The sequence below is a fragment of the Crocodylus siamensis genome, chromosome 3 (assembly GCF_052110815.1).
Source record: "Crocodylus siamensis isolate JL-2025a chromosome 3, ASM5211081v1, whole genome shotgun sequence".
Classification (NCBI taxonomy): Eukaryota; Metazoa; Chordata; order Crocodylia; family Crocodylidae; genus Crocodylus; species Crocodylus siamensis.
Genome location: NC_143397.1, coordinates 140,733,580 through 140,755,966, shown reverse-complemented (window position 1 = coordinate 140,755,966; position 22,387 = coordinate 140,733,580). Strand labels below are relative to the sequence as shown.

The window sequence follows — 22,387 nt, the reverse complement described above, 5'->3', positions numbered from 1 at the left end:
GTTGTTTGATGGAAATAATGGGCTTTTATATACAATTTTTGTGTCCCATGATGCACTGGAGGTCTGCTGCTTCGAAGCAGACTTGATTAATTGAGCCTGCTCCATACACAAGCTAATGTGAACTGTGTTGCACTGCATGCAGTTGTATAAGTAGTGAAATGCATGTTAGCTTGCAGAAAATGGTGGCAGTGCGCTTTTGAACTAAAGTACCTTCTATGTGTGTTAGTTCAAAAGTGCACCACTGCCATTTTCTTAGTGCTGATGCACATTTTGCCACTTATACAACTGCATGTGTCAGAGCACCGGGCATGCCACTTTTCAAAGTGCCTGGTGCTGTGGCACTTGCATCTGTAAAAAAGCTAAATGTCTGCCAGGGGCCTTAGTATCTAAAAATGAAGTGTCTGTTTTGAGTATCTCAGAAAATAGAAACTAGCAGGCTTGGCAACAAATTAGCAAGACAAATTAGCAAACGAAACATATTCTCAGAGGCAGAGCTCAAATATTTTGTACCATCAGACTGAAAGAACCTTACAATTACTTCAGACACACAATTATAGGTCCTTAGTTTATAGTTTTCCAGGCTGTGATGTAAAATACATTTAGTAAATAGCCTTCAGAGATTCATTACAGAATACACTGGCTTTTTAATGCGATACATGAACCAAAATAGTTGAAACAGCAATAGCTTTATGTGGCATAAACCCAGGCTTACACTATCAGAGAGATTTCTTTTTGGAACTGCATTTTTCACTAAAAACAAAGTTAGACATGATTTGAGCAGGTAACATTGGCAGCAAGGAAAATTAGTTTTGTTTTTGCTTTGCTTCATTTCTGCTTCAAATTGCAGGCCACATTCATACACAGGACTAAAAGCAGGGATTAACTTTTTCTCTTCTTGCTCAGAAAATTTAATTTTGAGAGTCACTGAAGGAACAAAAGGCTTTCCACCTGGTGTACAATCCTGATGAAGTGAATCCTACTGTATGGCTAGCAGATGAAAATGTAAAATTGTTTACTGGCATTACTGAAATCCAGCTTTGCAGGGGGGGAGTTTATAATGTACTTGAAAATAATATATAACTGTAGATGACTTTGTCCTTGAAGATTTGAAGTTTCAGGTGATGATAGTTATTACAGATAGTGAGTCTTTTTTTTTTTGTCCTGAGAATAGGTCCAGTTCTCAGGTTGCTTCAGTGCCTTTGTGCTCTACATGCGAGTTGAGAAATGTAGCATCTGTGTAGGAGAGCTAATTCCATGTTGCCCAGACCCAACAACTGGTGATACATGTTAGAAAGAATATATTTAGGTCCTTGAAAGAACCCACTTTATCAAACTGTACTGATACATGGTTTGTCTAGATGGAAAAGAAAGTAGAAAAGGAGAGGGAATCAAACATTTTGGGGGATGTACACATTTTCATTCTTTGCTGTTCATGAAACCTGGACCTAACTCAAGAAGTTTCAACATGTTTTGGGGGGTTTTAGATGAGTTGATCTTCTGTGAAGTTGTATTGTGGAGGTACTAGACCAGGAGTGGTGCTGTACTAGACAGCCTATGGTGGACTAGACAGCCTATGGTGTTGTCATCTCACTGGTGGGACACCTCATAGGACCAGAAATCTGGCTGGGGGCAGGGGAGGAGCGGCAGCTCCGCTCACCTGCTGCCAAATTTCTAAACCCACAGGAAGCACTTGGGTGGAGGGAAAGAGCAGTGTTGGGCCCTTGGGGCCCAGACCTACCAAGGGGCATGGGTTGGGGGTGGCACTGGGGCCCAATCGCAGTGCATGGAGCACAGAGTTGGTGGTGCTGGGCCCCCAGAGCCCAATCCTGGCACACGGGGCTCTATTGGCCCATGGACCAGCCCCAGGCTGCTTATCTAGCCCGAAAGACCAAAAGGTTGAGCACCACTTTACTAGGCCAGGGACACAGATGGGGTTGAAAAAGCTGAGTATCTTGCTCTAATATTTTTAGACTTAAAATGTCCCCTTTTCAGGGGACAACTACTTAATATATACACAAGTACAAATGTGCCAGTTCCTCCATGGTAGAAAATAAGGTTGCTGCCCCTCCCTCAAAATCAATGCCACTTCCTTCCTATGGTAAGCTCCTTCATTATTCTTAAACAAGGACAAATGAACAAAAAAGCCCTGCAGTGGAATTGCTTTTTTCCCTTTACTGTCACTATAACGTATCATTTCCTGTCCATGCAGTCAGTTTCTTTACCATTGTCTCGCTTCAGAAACCTGCTTGTACCTCTAGGACAGCTCAGATATGATTTTTATTTTATGCAGCTGGGGAGGAATCTGATTTCCTGCTAAGGTAACATAAACATCATCCATTTCCAGCAGTTTACTTTACTTACTTACTTTAGCTGTGCCCATTATTTTAGGGAAGGTGTAAGTAGAGCAGCCTTCTGGAGTTTGACCAAGTTGGATAAAAGGAGTCTGAAATGTTGCCTGTATATATATATATAAAAACAACAACATGTGAAATTATACTACTTACTACTCCCATTGTAGTGGGCATCGTATAAACACAACAGAAAGACAGCTTCTGTCTCATAGAGGTTACAGTCTGTTGGCCAAGAGCCAACAGGTAAAGAAAAGCAGAGACATATTCAGCAACAACCTCTGAATTCATAACAGATAGGTAGAGTTGTCATTGATAGAATTTCAGAAGGAAGCAACTAAGAGCATAGACTTAGGTTTCTTTAATATTTTTTTCACGAGAACATCAATGGGCTGAATGTATGTGTTTGACTAATTACTATTGACGCCCCTGTCTCTCAAACTTGATGAAAACCTACACAATACAACATATAGAAATACAACATAAAACTAGTTCTAATTAATATGTTTATATACAATTTCCTATGCTTTTTAGAAGAAAGAAGGTGAAAGTGAGTTATGTACATTGTAATAGCCATTCACCATGCATGAACAATTAAAACCTCTGCTGTTGGCATTGCAGCACTGATTTTTACTTGAGCTCCTGTTTTTGTCCACTCACATAGCTATACTCTTGCTTCTTCAAGGATAAATTCTACACTAGATTGAATGAAATCACTTGAGAGGTTTGTGTCATCTATCCATTTCTTGCACACACTGGTGTGAACATCATTAATGTTCATACAAACACATTGTCTGCCCAAGCCCAAAGAGTAGGAAAAGGGAATACTATTGTTCTCATTTTACAGATATGGAATTAAGGTCAAGAGTGAAGAAGTAGCATACTTAAGGCTACCCAGGAAGTCTGAAAAAAACAGTTCTCCTGAGTCCAAGTCCCTACATCCTCTCTACATAGTTAAGTTAAAGAAGCCAGGGCATGTGACTCAATGTAGTGCAGACTACCCATGTGTGAACAGTATACCCCACTGATTCATTAGTTCCCATTAGTGACCTCCAGACTATCCTGCCTCCTTATTTTTCCTACTGTTGAAAAAAATTGTTTCCTTATATTGATTGTAAATGCTCTTTAAGCATTTTCAGACCATTAGACCCAATCCAACCCTCTGTACCAACCTGAAAGGCTTCCTTTCCTCTACCAACAGCTTTTTCATTTTTTGCAGAATTTTTTGTATGGACTTTTCTCCAGTGAACTCTCTCCATCCACCCTGTTTTACTTATGTTCTTCTGCTGCTTTTAAACTCCCTGGCTTTCCTTAGTGTCACTTCTTGTAAGTCTTTTATCAGATTTGTATTTTGCTCTGCACTGAAATGCTTTAAATTTTCAGCATCACTCTTATTGTCAAGATGTCCAAACTGTAAGTGTGGGTTTAATAATCTTTTATATAATGAGTGAATGGTGTATATTTTCTCCAATCCTTGGTGCTTGTGGAGAAATTACACCCCAGTCTGTCTCGCTGCTGCAAGCAGACAGCCCCTACCACCCGTTTCATTGACCTACATGGTTACATGACTGTGTAGAGAAATTTTATAAGCCTACATGACTTTGTGGAGAAATTCATGATGGATGGGGGGAACCTGCTTGTCCTCTGTGCTGTGTAACCCTAAACTCTCACCTGAGGGTGCTGATGTTTTTTTAACTGACCAGCCGGCATCAGCCATGGTCTGAAAATATTGGTTTATGGTTGGGGTCCAGGTGATGAGGTCAGAAAAGTAATTTAAGGGCCCCTCCATCCTGGAGGGAGAAGAGACAACTGGGAAAACACAGAACCAGCTAAACAGGCTCTGGATATATAAATGAGTAACTTACCTGAAATCTAGCTAGTCTACTAGGATATGTATTTTAGTTCCATATTCAAAAGGTCTTCAAACCCCTTTGGTTTTGCTCAAGGCGTTTTACTCTAAAATCTCTTTTGTCTACATCAACCCCATTCCTTCTCCCTGAACAATCAAAGGCTACCTGCATGCAGCGAGCTGGCTGTGGGTTTCTGTGGAGAGAGGGTATAGGCAGCTGTTATAGCTCCCTTGACCCAGCTAGCTAAGGCGGGCTCAGCTTTTCAGTGTCTCCCTGTACTGGAGGCTGCTTGTGAATGCTTCAAGCAAATAGAAGCACCTCAAAATCCCATGGTGGGTTAAGCACCTTCAAGGTCTACAGGGCCTGTGTAGCCTGGGCAGCACAGAGTCCTAACAAAGACCCAGGCCCAGGTGGTGGCAGCAATTGCCCCAGGCATGCTCCAAGAAGTGGGTCAGCCTGGCGTAGGTGCCCCAGGGGAGATGCATAAAGCAGGGTTATGGTCAGGCACAGTGGGGTGGGTGGCTCAGCACAGTAGTACCCCTTACTGCCCTGCCACAGTGCTTTACTATAATATCAATAATAGCAGTTTTGTTTTTTATGTTGTGCTTAGATTTTCACCTTCTGGAACTACTCGTGTCAGTTTTGTGTTGATGTAACTCTGACTAAAGCAGCATTGTTCTTGATCCATACAAGTCAGGGAACCATCCCTATTACATTTCATTTTGAATTAGAAAATTAATCAGAAGTATTAAAAAAAATCTTCAGGGGGTTTTATTAATGGAAAAAAAATCAAAGGTAAAAAAAGAGACGGGCAACTGTAATATGCTGCCAAGCCTCTATTTCAAAATCTGGATTATAAACTTTCTTTTGCCAAGTAATAAAAACCTGCTGAATTTACTTCCTCATTAGTATAAGAGCTTTTCCCACCACAGAGACCAATTCATTCTCTTACTACTTAGACCTGCTGCTGTTCAGTGGAATTGAAACTGTGAAAAACACAGTAAAAATTACCCCTCTTTTCTCAACCAGATTCTTCTGCTGCTTTCTGCTGTAGTTCTTGCTCTTGACCCTGAAGTGGATAATCAAAATGTATCGCATCTTGAGGCAAGAAGTGTTAGATTCCTCTCTTTCCACACAATATGATATGAACTGTATCTCAAAATATGAGGCTACCTTGTTTTCAACAGTAATATCTTTTCTTAAAGCTTCTCAAAAAACAGTTATAATTTCTGAAAGCCTTATTTAAAAAAACAAAAACCCTCAAACTAAATAATGCTCACATCATGAGCAGATTAATCCAAAAACCTGTCTGGAAGAGAGAAGACTTCCTGGCCCTTGACTAATCTTGAGATGGGTAAAGCTTGTGGTTCTCAACCCTTTAGACTCAAGGCACTGCTCTATAACTTTTCTGAATTTAGTGGTACCCCCTTTCAAAAACTGATTTCACTCATTTGTTTGACTATTATAAAGCAATTATTTTATTACAAAGAACACAGAAAAAACACAACAGGTCAGAATGTTTTTGACACTCTAGATTTTTATTTGAAATCTCTGGGTTTAATTTGTGAATCATGTGTGGGTAGTTGTATCCTTAATAGCACTAATATTGCACAGCACCCTTAAAAGGATCTTGAGGCACCCTGGTTGAAAATTTCTGAGTTGGACATCCGAAAATTATCATAGACTTAAATGGGTATTGCACATACCTAATGCCACAAAAATACTGATTATTCACCACATGGGCAATGCCTGCTCTTCCAGGGTTCTTTGTAACAGCAAATCCACTGCCTTCCAGACACATTTCAATAAATGCACCTGAAATTTCATTTCAGTTTGCAAATTCTCTTGAGATAATTCATGGAGTACTGAGGTGCAGGGGGAGACAAGGAAATCTATGAATAGCTCAAAAAGGCTGATGATAAATTAAGACATACCTGTTATACATTTAATGTACCATAGATACTTATCATTTTGCATTATACAGCAGAATTAGATTCTGCAGAAAGCTCCCTTGTGAATGTAGTTCATTATAAAGAAAATACAATATTCATGTAACTCACAAATATCTTTAAATTTATTCAGCCTTAAGGGTTTCTTAAATTTCACTTTAAATCTCTACTGCATTAGCATCCAGATTCACAAGTGTCAACATGAATTTGTCTCATAAATTAATTTAATAATCCAAATATCAAAAGTAATTTCACACCTGGAACTCTTTATTTGATACTCAAAAGGTTATGTAGCTGTATTGACCACAATCTCTGAAACAGACAATGAATCTTGCATCTAGATATCAATATCTTTTTCCTAATATTTGCTTTGTCTTTGCTTCCCTCAGGACAGCAGACTGAGACCAATACTATTTTTTAATCATTCTGGAAATGTTGTAAACATCATCACAATAAATGTGTGTAAAGGAAAGGAGACTGAATTATTATCATGAGTTTGCTATTTGAATATCTTGCTAGCAAGCAACCTAATTAAAAGCTTTATACTATTTGATATGACATCCAGCAAGTCAAAATGCATAGGTGTACCACACCACCATCATAACATCATTTTAATTTTAGTACTTAATATTATGGCACTTTTTGCATGATATTGTAACTGTTTTTTAAAGGCTTCTCTAAGAACTTGGTACTATTAGCTTTTGCTGGTGTACTTGAAATAAACTATATGAAGGGTGCAGGAACGAACCATCCTCATGTGGAGGAAAACTACTAGCAAGCATAGCAGAAGACCAGCTTGACTTAGTAGGGAACTCTTCAATGAGCTAAAACACAAAAAGGAAGCTTACAAGAAGTACAAACTTGGACAAATGACTAGGGAGGAGTATAAGAGTTGTTTGGACCTGCAGGGATGAAATCAGGAAAGCCAAAGTGCAATTGAAGTTGTAGCTAGCAGGGGACCTAAAGGGTAACAAAGGCTTCTACAAGTACGTCAGCAACAAAAGGAAGATCAGGGAAAGTGTGGATTCCTTACTGAAAAGGGAAGGCAACCTAATGACAGACAATGAGGGAAAGGCTGAAATGCTTAATACTGTGTTTACCTCAGTCTTCACAGGCAAGGTCAACTACCAGACTATTGCACTGTTTAGGGAGGAGGTGAGCAGTAAGCCTGTGCAAATAGGGAAGTATTTGATTTGGATTTGGATTTGGATTTGGCTGACTTGGAGGACTGTGATTCAATTAGGAGACTTGAATCACTGTCCCTAACCAATTTGGCCACATCTGCTTTGGAAGATTTGGTGCTGATTCAGAGAGATTTGGTGGTTTGGATTGGCTGGGGAGATGTGGGTGTGCCTGCTCTGGCTGTGCCTCCTTCAGCTGTGCCCACCTCTCCTTGGGTGGGGGAAGCCACGGAAGAAGCCCCCATAGCTACCCTGCCCATCCCCATCCCCCACCCCAGCTGGGCAGCTTGTCCCAGCCCCAATCCCTCCCTCCCCCACACCCCTTCTCTCCCCCCTCTGTCCACCACAACAGACCTGCCAGCTGGAGGCAGCTGTGTCAGCTATCTATTTAGTCTATGGCCAAATCTCTGAAGCAGCCAAATCTTTTCCAAAGCTTTTCTGAATTGATTCAGATGCATCGTATCAATTCAGAGATTTTAATTGGTTCCCAGATTCGATTTGGATTTGGAGATTTGGTCCCTGAATTTGGCCGAATCTCCTTCCGAATTGAATCATTCAGCATTGCATAGCCCTAGTGAGCAGCCAACAGTAATGAAGGAACAGGCTAGGGACTGTTGAGAGAAACTAGAGGTGTACAAAACCATGGGACCAGATGTGATGCACCTGACAGTGCTAAGGGAGTTGGCTGATGTGATTGCAGAGCTGCTGGCCATTATTTTTTAATAACTCATGGCAGTCAGGAGAGGTCCTGGACTACTGGAAAAGGGCAAATATAGTGCCCATCTTTAAGAAAGTAAAGAAAAAAGATTCAAGGGAACTACAGACTGGTCAGGCTCACCTTGGTCCCTGGAAAAATCACAGAGCAGGAGCTCAAGGAATCTATTTCTAAGCACATGGAGAAGAAGGTGATTAGGAACAGTCAACATGGATTCACCAAGGGCAAGTCGAGCCTAACCAACCTGATTGCCTTCTATGATGAGATGACTGATTGTATGGATGCAGGGAGAGCAGCAGATGTGATATGCCTTGACTTTAGCAAGGCTTTTGATATGGTCTCCCACAACATTCTCACAGGCAAGCTAAAAAAGTACAGGTTGGATGAATAGTCTGTAAAGTGGAAAGAAAACTGGCTGGATCATCAGGCTCAAAGATGGCAACTGGTATCAAATGCAGTGCCCCAGGGTTTGGTCCTGGGGCCAGTTTTGTTCAATGATTCATCAATGATATGCAATAGGGGATGGAGTGCACCCGCAGTAAGTTTGCAGATGACACCAAACTTACTTTTTTTCTTTTTATGACCAGGTCATGAAATGCTTAGATGAAGGAGTTGAGGTAGATGTCATCTGCTCGGATTTTAAGAAGGCCTTCGATACTGTATCTCATCCTATTATCATAAACTGAGTGACTGTGACATAGATGACTACATGGCAAACTGGCATAAGCGTCGCACCCAGAGAGAGGTGCTGGATGGGTTGGTATCAACCTGGAAAGATGTGGGCAGTGGGGTCCCCCAAGACTCAGTCCTTGGACCTGTGCTTCATCAGTGTCTTCATCAGCAACTTGGAGGAGGGTGTGGAGAGCACTCTGTCAAACTTTTCAGATGACACAAAATTATGGGGTAAAGTAAACACACCTAGTGGGGAAGGATCAAATCCAGATGGACCTGGACAAGTTAGAAAAGTGGGCAGAAAAGAATAGGATGAAGTTCAACAAAGACAAGTGCAAAGTGCTGCATATAGGGAGAAGGAATCTCCAACACACCTATAGGCTAGGGGATAACTTTCTCAGAAGCACAGCAGTAGAAAGGGATCTTGGAGTCATAGTTGACTCCAAGATGAATATGAGAGGTCAATGTGATAAGGTAATTAGTAAAGCTAACCACACCCTATCACGCATTAGCATGTACATCATAAACAGGTCCAGGGAGGTGATACTGCCCCTCTATGTGGCATTGATCAGGCTGCACTTGGAGTACTGGGTCCAGTTCTAGGTGCTGCACTTCAAGAGGGATGTGGATAACTTTGAGAGGGTCCAGAGGAGGGCCACTTGTATGGTTAAGGGCATGCAGGCAAGGCCCTACGAGGAGAGACTGAGGAACCTGGATCTCTTCAGCCTCCGCAAGAGAAGGCTGAGAGGGGATCTTGCAGCCATTTACATATTCATCAGTGGGGGGAGGGGGAAGGCAGCAACAAATTGGAGGTGCTCTGTTTACCTTGGAATAACCAGGAACAATGGCCCCAAACTGACAGAAAGCAGATTTAGGTTGGACATCAGGAAGAACTTCTTTACAGTAAGGGTTCCCTTACTGTATGGAATGGGCTTCCAAGGGAGATGGTGCTCCCCCTACCTGGGAGATCTTTAAGAAGAGACTGGACAAGCACTTGGCTGGGGTCATATGACCCCAGTGCTCTTTCCTGCCCAGGGCAGGGGGTTGGATTTGATGATCTACTGAGATCCCTTCCAACCCTAACAACTATGAAATTATGAAACCAAGCTGTGGGGAGAAGTAGATATACTGGAGAGCAGGGCTAGGATTCAGAGAGATGTAGACAAATTGGAGGACTGGACCAAAAGAAATCTCATGAAGTTTAATTAGCACAAGTGCGAAGTCCTGTGCTTGGGATGTAACAGACTCATGCACTGGTACAGGCTAGGGATTGACTGGCTAAGCAACAGCTCTGCAGAAAAGGACCTGCGTCTTAGGGTGGACAATAAACTGAATATGAGCCAACAGTGTGCCCTTGTTGCAAAGAAGGCTAACAGTATAGTGGGCCTGCATTAAGTAGGAATGTTGCTAGCAGATCAAGGGAAGTGATTCTTCCCCTCTTTTTAGCACTGGTGAGGCCACATCTGTAGTACAGTGCCCAGTTTTGGTCTCCCCCACCCCACTACAGAAAGGGTGGAGATAAACTGGAGAGAGTCCAGCAGAGAGCAACAGAAATTATCAGGGGCCTGGAGCACATGACTTCTAATGACAGGCTGAGGGAACTGGGCTTAGTCTTGGAGAAGAGAAGATGGAGAGAGGATTTAATAGCAGCCTTCAGGGAACCTCCTTTCAGGTAGTTGAAGGGGGTTCCAAAGAGGATGGAGCTAGACTGCTTTCAGTGGTGGCAGATGACAGAACAGGAAGCAATGGTCTCAAGTTGCAGCAAGGAAAGTTTAGGTTAAATATTATGAAAAACATTCTTATTACCCTCCTAGTGAAGCACTGGAACAGGCTACCTAGTATGGAATAGTCATCCTTGGAGGTTTTTAAGTCCCGGATAGACAAAGTTTTGGCAGAACGATCTAGTTGGAGACCATCCTGCTTTGAGCAGGAGTTTGGACTAGATGACCTCCTGAGCTTCTTTCCAACTCTAATTTTAACTATGAATACTGTTTAAGTATTCTTTATAAAAGTAGATTTTCACTTCTAAATTGTTTTTATATTTCTCAAAAACAACACAGCCCGGGAGAGGGAGGCAGAGAATGGGAGAGATGGTGAATTTGTTGATCTGTCTAGGATATGGTTGAAATTATGGTTTTAAATAAAAAAGAAACAGCAACTTCAGATTCACGGTAGTTGAGTAATGACTTGTACAGAGTCTGTTTTAGGTTAAAACTTGTTGCCAAGTTGTCTGTATAAATAAATGTCTTGAAGGCTGGATTAGAATTGTATTTGGGCACTTTCTACCGTATTTGGGCACTTTCCAAAAATGAACAAAGAGTGTTGGAATCTAATCTCAGTAACAGCACACCCATATGAATCTGGAACCAGTCCACAATAAAAGTGATTGAAATCCAAGTTACCTTGGATTTACAGGCAGCTGAATGCAGAAATTTACTTGTAGCTACTGCAACAGAGACAGCATATCATATTCTTTGGGAAGTCTTGAGGATAAATAGCAGAAAAAGGATGAAGGTACAAGTGTTTTCTAAATTAGTATGTCTGACGATTTAGGTTATGTTTACAGATTTTTAACATGCATTATTGTTCTGGTAAACATAATCATGGTCAAGGGAGTTAGGATTTAACCCATAAAATTTTGGTTTCAGCTTAGTTTCACAAAAGATTTACCCTTTTCATATGATGAACTCAAAATCATACTAAGTATTGTGAATTGCAGCAATTTTCCATGAAAAAGTTTGTATCGTAAAGTAAATTTAGTTAAAATTGCTCATATTGAACTGAATATCATTACTGGAAAACTTTTATTAGCCAACCTTTTCTACTTCTGCAGCTGCTGGTCAAGACAGCTTCTTGAGAAATGGTATTAAAAATAAATAAATAAATAAGCACATGTCCCTGTATTTGTTTGTCTAAATTTGTGAAGGCCATGCATAACGGTTCCTCATAAAAAATTAAATTGAGTACAAATGCTAATTAACTGGTCAGTTTGTAAAGATGCCTGGATGTCATTATCTACTTTTTAAGACATAGCATTTGAGTTTAGAACAGATGTCAGGCTTAAGGTTTTATTCTCCTATTCTGTTAGAATAAGAAAAAAAATCTAGTAACCACTGGTACATGATCTATCTAAGTGAGAAAATCTTTCAGGTATGGTTTCATCATAAATACTTGTAATTTAACACTGAAATATCTGAGTACTCTGCAAAATTATTAATCACTACATTTTTCCTGAAGGTATTTCTCTTCCTTCATGGATAGCCAACTCTGGAAGCCTTTTTCCCCCAGCTCTAGATTGCAAAACCCTTACAAAAGTGAGCAGTCACTTAAGTTGTCCTGCTGAAGTCAGACTACAAGTAGAGTGCTGATAGAAGTGATATTTGTCATGCAATTGCCCAGTTAAAAGTGCTCTACAGCCATCTCCTGACAGAAGTGCATGGCTGCAGAGCTCCTTAAAAGTGCCCAATAGTGCAACTAATTAACCCTCACTAAATGAAGGTTCAGATGAAGGCGCCCCAGTCTCCCCCCTTGGAGCTCCATTCTAGGGTTTGCTCAGTCTGTGCTGCATCCCCTGCCTTCTCCCCCTCCCATCCTGATGACAGCGCTGGAGCTGGTGTGGGCAGGGGCTAGGGGGGAGAGGCTTCAGACACACAATATCTCTCTATTGGATTGGTTTCAAGGTGGGGCTTGACTTTCCCAACCAAACAGCAAACATCTGTTGGTTGAGGGGAAGGGAGGAGGGTCACTGTAGCTCATGACACTTTCTGTTAAGCACCGTGAGTTACAGCAGGGAGCTATACATCTGTCAGCACCCAGAGAGTTGGATGCTGTTAACACCTGTGTGAGAAGGTCCATATTTGATCCTCAGGTTTGGGAGTTTTTTAGGCCAACAGACAAAACTCCATCAACGGAGATTTACGAGTTTTAGGACTTTCAAGTTATGGAAATGAGAAAAGCATTTTCCCTTACTGAAGCTTTAGAAAATTCATCACTGTCTGTGATTCTGCTCAAATCACATCTGAAAACTGTGCAATTCAGCCAGAAATGACTTACCCTGTTAGTAGCATAGACAATGTCAAACAGCCCAAGAAGAGTCACAGAGATTCCAAGAGCTGGACCATTCACCACTGCAACCAGTGGCTTAGGAAAATCAATAAAATGGTTGACAAAATTCCTGCAGAAAAAAGGAGTACATTTTTTTTCTGGTATCATGAACTCTAAATACTCTTTAAAATATATACCAAAAGATCAGTTGACTCTGTATGCCAGCATTAATTAATTACTACTAGGATTTACAACAGAGTTCTTAGTGTTGTCCTAACTTTGCTCTTGCTGAAGTAAACCTCTTAACGATTTCAATGGGAACAAGGTTTTAGGCCTTACCACAGTGTTTTGAATCCCCCTCTGCTTCTATCACATCAAACCTCAAGTGACTGACTCTTTCTTTCTAAATCAAATTTTTGGAGGTGTGCTTGTAAAAGATAGACTAAGAATTTTATAGCTTTAGTCCAATATTCAGCTGGTAAATATATAAAAAAGGAGGTTTTAAGCTGTTGGTAGAAATTTTAGCGCCGATTCCCCCACTTCTCCCCCCCCCCATACTGCTGCTTTTCGTAATCACTACTTAGTCAAGCAAAGTTTCTATTGGTGTTTCTTATGGTGCAACAACTTGCTAAAACTAAAATGACATCCGAATCCAATGTGTGTAAAGAGATCCACATTCTAATTAGGGCTGGATTTTCCCCCTGCCTTTGCACATTGCACTCAACTAGGTCTATCTGGAAGTAATTGCACTCCTTAATCTAAGAAAATTCTTATGGGAATGAAATTTTTTGTGATAGTGTAATTAAATAATAATTAATTCTCAGCTGTGTGGGGAATAGGTGATGGAAGTAGAGATAGGTCTCTCTCTCTCTTTTTTTTTTTAAGCTGAACCGAGTGTTTCAAAAATGTCTTTATACCAGTCCTTCACTTTTTCTTTCTGTGGTCTAACAAATTTTCATTTATTTATTCAAAGTACTGCAGCTCCAAAAACAGGAGGGAGTGAGAATTGCCTTAGAATACCCAGTAGCCTGGGAGGTGGGGAGACCTGGATTCTAGGATCTGCTTCAAAGCAGTGGGAACTGGAAAACAGGTTTTCCTCTTTCTAATCACTGACCTATTGGGCTAAATGGATTGTATTTTGTGGAAGGCCTGGTACAATAGGCACATTCTCAGAACACTGGATTTGAAGGTAGCAAGGAAGGCAAGGGAACAGCTATTTTAAGAAATGTGCTGGTCAGGGTAACCTGCTGACCCTGGCTATTGGGTGGGCCTGGCTGCCAGCATCCTAATTAGTCCTCAGCTGGTCAGAGCTGCCTGTATGGATCTGGCTGCCTGCTTATAAGCAATAGCTCTTCCAGAGCTCAGGGGGCTATTGATCAGGACAGATACCTCTGTCTAGCTTTGGGCTTCTGACTCCTTAGTTTCCTAGTACCTGATAATACTATATCTTTGATTCCTAGTTTCCCAGTTCCTGGGTCCTGCCTATTTGTTCCTAGCATCCAAAGTCCTGCATGTTTGTTCCCAGATCTCTGTTCCCTGGGTCCTACTTGCTGGGTTCCTGGTTTTATCTTTGTTCCAGCTCATTGGTTCCTGCCCACAGAATCCTTGTTTCAGACCTCAACCTGGATCCCTGCGCTTCTAACCTGCCTTGCTGGCTCCTTGGCCCCTTGTGTTCCAGACTCCAGTCTAGATCCCTGTGCTCTGACAGCCAGCTCCCGGCTTAGCTTCCAGTCCTGTATAGCTAAAGATACTTGTTCTAAACCCTCTGGCTAGTGACTGTGGTCTGGATCCCTGTCTCATGTTCCTGGATACCCCATGGCTTGTGGTTCCCTACAGGGTGACTCTCTCCATTCCAGTCCCTTACAGACCTCACCCTCCTGACTTGTCTGCTCCTGAGCTCCTGCTGTAGCTGGGACCCTTGCTTCCCTAACCTTGTCTGTTCCTAGAGAGGCTAATTTGCTCTTTCGAACAGCATGTTTATGGCAGAACAAAGAACTGATGCGAAACCTCCCAAGTCCCATCTTCATCAGATTTCATAGACCGCTCAGATTTGTGAGGTCTCTCTTACTGTAACTGAACCGAAACAGAAACCATCTTGAGAGATTTATGCTGCAGTTTAGCCCCGATCATGTCAAAATAATGATAAGCTTGCATCCTTACTGTCATGCAGTCAAGGGCCCTTGTAAGTAGAGCTCTGTTAGATTGGGACCTTATGGCTATTAAAGTCACTGGAAAGATTCTCACCAGGTCTTTCCACTGCTTGTAATGGGATTTGGCTCAGTCCATTAAAAACTGAATGAGCTTTTAGTAAATGAGCACTCTTACTTTATCCACTCGCCATTGTTTTTTATTATCTGCTCCAAATTTTCTGTGAAATTGTTGAGGTCATTTCCACTAGAGTAGTAATCACCACTTCCTGCAAAAACAAAGGAACTTCACCAACATATGCAGAGATGCTGAGATGCCACAGCAACAGACATTTAGATTGATAAACACAGGAATTCAGATTGATAAATGAAGCTATGTGCATTTGAAGATGGAGTTTAAGTGAAAAGTTTATGTCTTTATATTTAAGAACTGTTGAGCAGCTACATTTCAAAGTAGGTCCCTTTAGAACTCTTCCTGGTATAAACTGATACGACAGTGTGCTCACAGAGTACACCCCAGACTCATGTGGGCTATATGCTGTTTTAGTTCAAGATGTGTATTCATACATTTAGCACTTACTCTAGAGCAGAGTCACCAAGCTGATAGCCATCCCCATTTTGTTTATTTGTTAGGAATTAAGTAAGAACAAAATTTGTAAGGAACATAATTGTGTGGTTGATTCCAAAGAGATATCAGTGAGAATAGTAGACTCTAAATGGTGCCATTTGGGACTTGATTCCAAGCCCATTACAGTTAATAGAAGCATAGTCCTGCCCTTTGTGGGTGCTTCTACATGAGATGGTTACTATGGAGTAGGTTAATTATCTCCACAGTAAATGTCTTGCATTTACACATCCAGAACTATTAGGCTGGATTAAACTAAAACTCTGCAGTAGGGTAGTACTTATAAGTACAAATACTGCCCCACTGCACAGTTTGTTTGTTTTTTACTCTATTATAGCACCCATGCAGATGCTGATGGGGCTGGCTAGAGCATGAGGGTGTTTCAGTGCGGGGGCTGCCTGCCAGCTAGCCTTACACTGGAGTACTCTCATGCCCCAGCTAGCCCCTTCTCAGTATGTTGAACCGGAGTCAGAGCAGCCCAGGGCTGGCATGCTAGCCCCCTGGGACCCTTGCCAGCTGGAGCTGCTTCAACTCAGCTCTAGGTCTCAGGTGTACATGCAAACAGCAAGCCCAGGAGCAATAAACTCTGGTGCAATAACCACTGGAGTTTATTATTCCGCATCATTTGCACATGTAGGCACTCCTTTGCACTTGTAGGCACACCCTGTAAGTTGCCCTTTATTGCAGAAACAATGAGTCAGACTCTAGCGTCACTGACATCGGAGTAAATCTTTACTGAATTTGCATGGAATTATTTTGGATTTTACACTGCCGTGACATAAGAATTTGGTCCCAAATGACCATTTCCTTGAGGTGTTTCTTATAGTGCTAACCCTGATGAAATTCTCTAGCATTAATATAAGCAGCATTCCCAGGCTTTTGCTATAATGCAGAATTAAAGGATTGATTAGTCTCCTTTGAAAATGGCATCCACAACCATCTAAGGTGGTATTTCCCAATTTTTTGGAGTATAATTCCATCATGAGCTAGTCCTAATTGCAATTGGAGCCCATCTGGAATAATAGAAAGTATATGGAACTTACAACCCCACTCAGAAAAGTCCTGATCCCGTTTAGGATTTATGACCCCTTAATTTGGGAAACACTATTCTAATGGCTGTAGGCTAGATGGCAGCAAAGATCTTATGCTAGTTCCTACATATGCTGCAATAGAAAACCACAGTCAGGTGGTGGAGAATTTTGTAGCGGCTCATTTAAAAGCAGACAACAATCTTTCAGGTTTGCGTAGAACAGCTGACATATACCGAGTCCTTGGTCACAACTCTGTGCCCCAAATTCACAGCATGCAGCAGGTGTAAATCTGCGTTGGAGGGGACTTTTGCTGCAGGGGAGCCCAAGTTGTGAAAAATTGTGTATTTGTTTTATTTAATTTTATTCACAATGGCATAACAGTTGGTATCCAGGGCAAATGCTGCTGGGGGGGATTTGCGTGCAATTCTCACAGTGGAAGTTGGGGGAACCGTGGGTTCTGGAGGCTGCAGTTTCCAGGGGCAGGGGGTCCAGGACTGAAAGCAAACATAAGGGGCACACCAGTTTCAAGAGTGGGGGATGAGACCTGCAGGTTCAGGAGAGCCACAAGTTCTGAGAAGGGGTGGGAGGTCTGGGTTTCAAGAGTGAGGGTGGAGGGCAGCAGTGTTACCTATGCCAGGACTCTCTTACACAGTCCCAACTGAGCTGCTGCTGCCACCACCACACACATTCTGCCTACCTCAGCTGAAGTTCTAAAAACATCAGCACCTGGGGCCTATTTTGAACTTCTTGGCATGGATGTGTTGGTAGGATGCAGATCCCATAGAGATGGGGGTGCAATTCCAGCACCCGTTTTAACTTGGTGCCTGGGAAGGTACCCCTCTTGCCTACACCTAAATATACTCCTGGCATGTCAGAGTCTGGAGAGTTATTCACCCCAGGAACTGTCTGCCTGTTTATTGCCCAGAGATGCCATTTATTTTGAAGCTCTAATGGAGCTGTTGCTGTGTGGGCAACCTGGAAGGATGCCAAGGAGACAGAATCCCTTTTTGCATTTTTTCCACTCTGCTGAGTTCTCATCCCTGTCACCCACATCTGTTGAGGGGATGATTTTGCCCCCATTATGAGCACTCTGACTGAGGCACCCATCAAATGTGATACCTGTTACAACAGTTATAACAGAGTCGTCCTTGGCAGCTTCTTCAAGCGCTTGCTTAATTTCTCTGTACATCTGTGTAAAAGGAGGATGGAAAAGAGATTACGTGATTCTGGCAAGCATTATAGAAAGTTAACTCCATAGCAAGAGTCAAAGAAAAGGACTTCCTTATTATAAAATGGAGACAAGTGTGATAATAGACTGTAGGGGCCATAGTTCCATCTTATTTACATTTGTCTTATGCTGACTTCATTTGAGCTGCTCATCAGTTATACTGGCAAAAATGAAGGTGCTTTTGAAGTTCCCTCTCATCAAACTCAGTCTGCTTCAAAAGCCCTGGTCTTGAAAGTGTTCATTAGCTCGCTGTATTTTTAGTCATGTGACTTTTTGGTATTCATAATTGTAAAAATGGTTTGTGTAAACTGAAGGTTATATTTATTGTCTTGCCCAGATAATTCTAATGGATAGCATGCATGAAACTTGAGATAGAATTTGGGGTATATGTCAACTAGTTTTCACAATTTGCATTACTCTACTTACCACAAGGTTGATAGCATTTTTTTTCATTGGACGATTTAGCACAATCTTTGTGATGTTGTCTTTAGTAGAAACTTGCAGTGTTTCATATTTGCATTTGCTACTGGTAGAAGCAACTTCTTCCTGAACAGGAAAGTTTGAAGACCCAAGTTATACACATGAACAGGGTAAGTAGAAAGTCACTATCCTGTTGTAAATAAAGCATAAATCTAATACAAAATCCAACCATACAAAGCCAAATTCTTCCAGTTAGCCTCTAGTTTCATGTACAATGGTCTTCATACTTTCAAAGAAGCATTTAAAATATAAATGTATAACCACTGGCACATGCAATTGCACATTAGGTTGTAAGCTAAGTGAGCAGGCACACAAATGGATAGGAATTCAACCTTTTGGCTGCTTCTGGTTTTGGATTCCCAACCTGTATCACTTAACTTTGGCATGACTTGCAGGAACTATAGAAAAAACCCCTGAAAATTGGGCCTGTTAAAATTTCTGGTTTGCTACCTTAAAACAAAGACATCTGAAACCATTAGTCAGTTGACTAGAACAAGTTCAAACACAAATAAGGAACTGTGGGCAGGGGTGAAACAAGTAAGCAAAAAACATTCCTTGACAAATTCAGCTGAAGAGTTGAAAGCACATAATCACTGGTGGTATTTGCCTGATTTTTGGGCATGTATTGCTTGATGAAGCACTTAGATCTTTTGAGAACTATTCAGACATTAGTACCTATGTTGTTTAAAGATAAATAAAGAGAAGCACTTTAAAGTGAATTTAGTGTTAATGGGATGTGCCAAATGGATGAAACGGAAATCTCTTATGTATCAGTGGGACAGCAACAGTCATCCTTTACATCCATTTAATCCCTGGCTTCTCCGCTAGGATAGAGATGAGTGCTGACTGTATATGTGGGTTTTGAGATGCAGGTACTAGGGCTGTGCAAAATTTCACTGGCAGTTTTGTTTCAATGCTGTTTTGACTCGTTTTGAGCTTGAAACCGCAAAATTGAAATGAAACAGAGAGCTTCAAAACAGCCTCAGAACGAAACAAGGCAAGTCAAAATGTTTTGACATTTTCGAAACATTTCAAAGCTCAAGCTGGGCTTGCCTGCATGGAGACAGAAACTAAAGTCAGGAGAGGGAGGAGGGAGAGGGGGGAAGGACTGCTCTCATATTGACTGTGTGGCTGGCCAGTGACTGGCATCCTTCCCTGAGGTCCCTTCCAATCCCAGTGCTCTGGGGGAGGGATGGAAAAACTGCATAAAAGGCAGCATTGTTTGAACTGCCCTGCTTTCTGCCTTGGTGTCAGCTGAGTGAGGGCGCACCTTAACACACAGACTGTCACCCAACCATGTCAAGTGTTGTCTGTCAGCAGCTAGAGTTGCAAGGCCCCAGATCCCAGACTCCTCCTGCACCGATCTCCTTGACAGCTGGCAGGCTTCGTGGCTGCAGCAGGGCCTAACAGGCCTGCAGTTTTCACTCCGCTGTGGCTTAACACATACATGTGACATGAGTTTTTTGCTTTCAAGACCTCAAGGTGCAGTTTCCCTGAAACCCCTGCACCTATCTCCTTGATACTTGGCAGGCTTCATGCCCTCAGAAGGGCCTACCATTGCTGCAAGTTTAATCAAAATCAGACCAAAAATGACAAAGTTAAAGGCTGTTTTGAGCTTCCTCATTATAGCCTTGGGTGAAACATTGAAACAGCAAAACTGTTTCAATGAAACGGAACAGCAGTTTTGCATTGAAATTAAATTCAAAACAAAATGCTGTTCCATCAAAAAGGAACAGTGCTGTTTTGCACAGCCTTAACAGGAACCTTCCCATAAAGAATAGTTTGGCATGGACTCACCCACTGAACTGCTAAATCAGTGGCTCTTCACCGTTTTTAGATTTGAGCACCCCCCCTTCTTAGGTTTCATTCATTTTTTGACTACAGAAAAATAATAAAATAATAGTCCATTATTAATTCCTAGTTGAAATACCTGGGTTTCTTGTGAATCATGTTTGCACTCCTAAGCATACTAACATTGTTTGAAAACCCACAGCATCCTTGAAAGGATCTCAAGGCACTCCAGAGTGCCACAGCACCCTGGTTGAGAATCACTATGTTTGACAGTCATGGTATTAGTACTGTCCAGAGCTGGATCCAACAAGCAATTCCCCTTTACCAGTTCCACAAGTCATACAGCTCCCAAGCATAGCTACCCACTCCCTCTCTCCTTTGAGAGCCTATGCTCATTTGGACACAGTTAATGAGGACAAAGGCTGAAGAACTCCTGCTGCACTATGAATCATGCAGACAAAAATGCACAAAATGAAGTGAGAGCCAGATTGTGACTTGGAAACAAGAACTAGAGCAAGAATTTTTTCATGCAAGAGTCATTGTTAGTTTTGTCTTGTATTTAGCTCAGTGGCTGGACTCCCTTTCTTGTCTGTAGGAAGGCCTGAGTCTGATCTCTGGTATCTGTCAACCATATCAGAAAGCAGTGAGAAGTGGCAAGTGACAGATTTTTCTACAAGTCTAGTACTTTTTCACTTTTTTAAAACAGAAACTTTTCTTGCCAGATGATTTCTTTAAATAAAAAATAAACCTTAACAAAGGAATTTCTCCCCCAGTGCTTACGTTAACAGATTATGTGGTGGTTTCTCAGAATACTGGTTAAAATCCTAAGGAAAGCGGGGAGAAGAAAAAGCAATAAACCTTGCATTTTTCATTAAAGAGTGTACTGTTTGTAGATTGCATATAGGCTACATACTGTAATGAGTATATCCCAGTTTAAGAAAAATTGGTTAGATTACTTAAGACAGGGTAAGTAGCTAAAAAACCTGCTGTATTGGCTTTTATAACACAAAGCAAGTTCAAATCTAGAAAAGGTATCAGTTTCGAAATAGCTGACAGGAGCATAGTGATAGTGAAGTAACATGGCTGACAATGTCATCTAGTTTATTCAAGCAGAAGAACTTTTGAAAAAAAATGTATAAACTTGGATTACTTATTTTTAGGATCCTTATGTTTAAGATTTGGGATTTTCAAAAATTCTGAAGTGAACTCCTGCTAAATCCAAGGTAACTTTGCCTGAAATCCTGGCACATCTCCCTGGGGATCAACAGTCTTAAAAACTGTGGGAGCCTGGGTCTCTAGGTCTGTCTTTGGGACACTGAACAATAGCCTTGACAAGAATGCCAATTTTACTGAGTTCTAGGTTTGGGAAATTCTGATTTGGTGGAAACTTCAAACAGCATTTGCAGTCTGATTTTTGACTGAAGCCACATTTTAAAAAAATGTAAGCAGGAAAAGCTAGTTTTTATCAGCCCAACTTATATTTAGGTATATTAGGTATTTAGGTGCCTATGTTCCATTACAATTAAGCACTTACTGTATTTTTTCACATACCACATGCCCCCCAAAAAGACACGCCCCTTGTTTTTGGAAGGTAGAACGTTAACAAAAAATCCAGTTGTGGATGAGAATGGACTGCATGCAGCAGCTTACTTGCCCTCAGTCAACTCATTGGCAGTTTCAGGCAAAACCTATATGCTAATTCTTTCAAAGAAGGTGCTGAGTTGGCAACATCTGTTAGCTGCTCAGCTAAAAGCTATTGCCAATTCAGCAGCGGCTACAAAGGGGTTAATACTGGACTCGTCCCCTGTTGCTGGCCTGAAAAGATGGAGTAGCCATTACAGTATCTCCACATTTCTGTTCCTCCATGCTTCTGTACTGGCAAAGAAAATCAGCTTCCCTGCTTAAGACACATCTCCCCAATTTTGTAGAGCTGGTTTTTGGTGGAAAAGGTGCATGTTGCATGCAAAATGTACTTGTTAAAGAAGTTTATTAAATTGGAGCTTTAATGCTGGGATACTCTATGTCCATCTACCCCTCTGTCCTATCAGAACTGAGCCTGAACTAGAACTTCACATCAAAATCTGGTAAACTTTGGAGGGATTTAGATCTAGATGCCAATTCAGGTTTCATTACAAAGGCCCAGCTCTATTGATGACCACATCAGAAAACCAAACCCAAACACTGTCCACATCTTGAGGAGGACTTTTTTTTAATCTAAGCTTTGTTCTTTAAGAACAGCTGTAAGGAAGATGCTGTTAAAAGTGATATTTGCCTTCTGTAAGGTTCAGGAAAGGAGAGATTAGTTTTAACCTACTTCAGACAAACC

At 41.5% G+C, this 22,387-nt stretch overlaps 1 protein-coding gene across 1 annotated transcript in view; it reads right to left on the bottom strand.

Annotated features, from left to right (window-relative positions):
• The window catches only part of LOC149868901 (enoyl-CoA delta isomerase 2-like), a 151,439-nt gene that overhangs the window by 12,260 nt on the left and 116,792 nt on the right, over positions 1–22,387 (bottom strand). The window contains exons 2-6 of the mRNA XM_090037679.1: positions 18,217–18,336; positions 17,682–17,751; positions 15,085–15,175; positions 12,769–12,889; positions 2,366–2,455 (exon numbers count right to left, since the gene is read on the bottom strand). Coding sequence (XP_089893805.1) covers positions 2,366–2,455; positions 12,769–12,889; positions 15,085–15,175; positions 17,682–17,751; positions 18,217–18,336 — 492 coding nt within the window. The remainder of the gene's footprint in view (positions 1–2,365; positions 2,456–12,768; positions 12,890–15,084; positions 15,176–17,681; positions 17,752–18,216; positions 18,337–22,387) is intronic.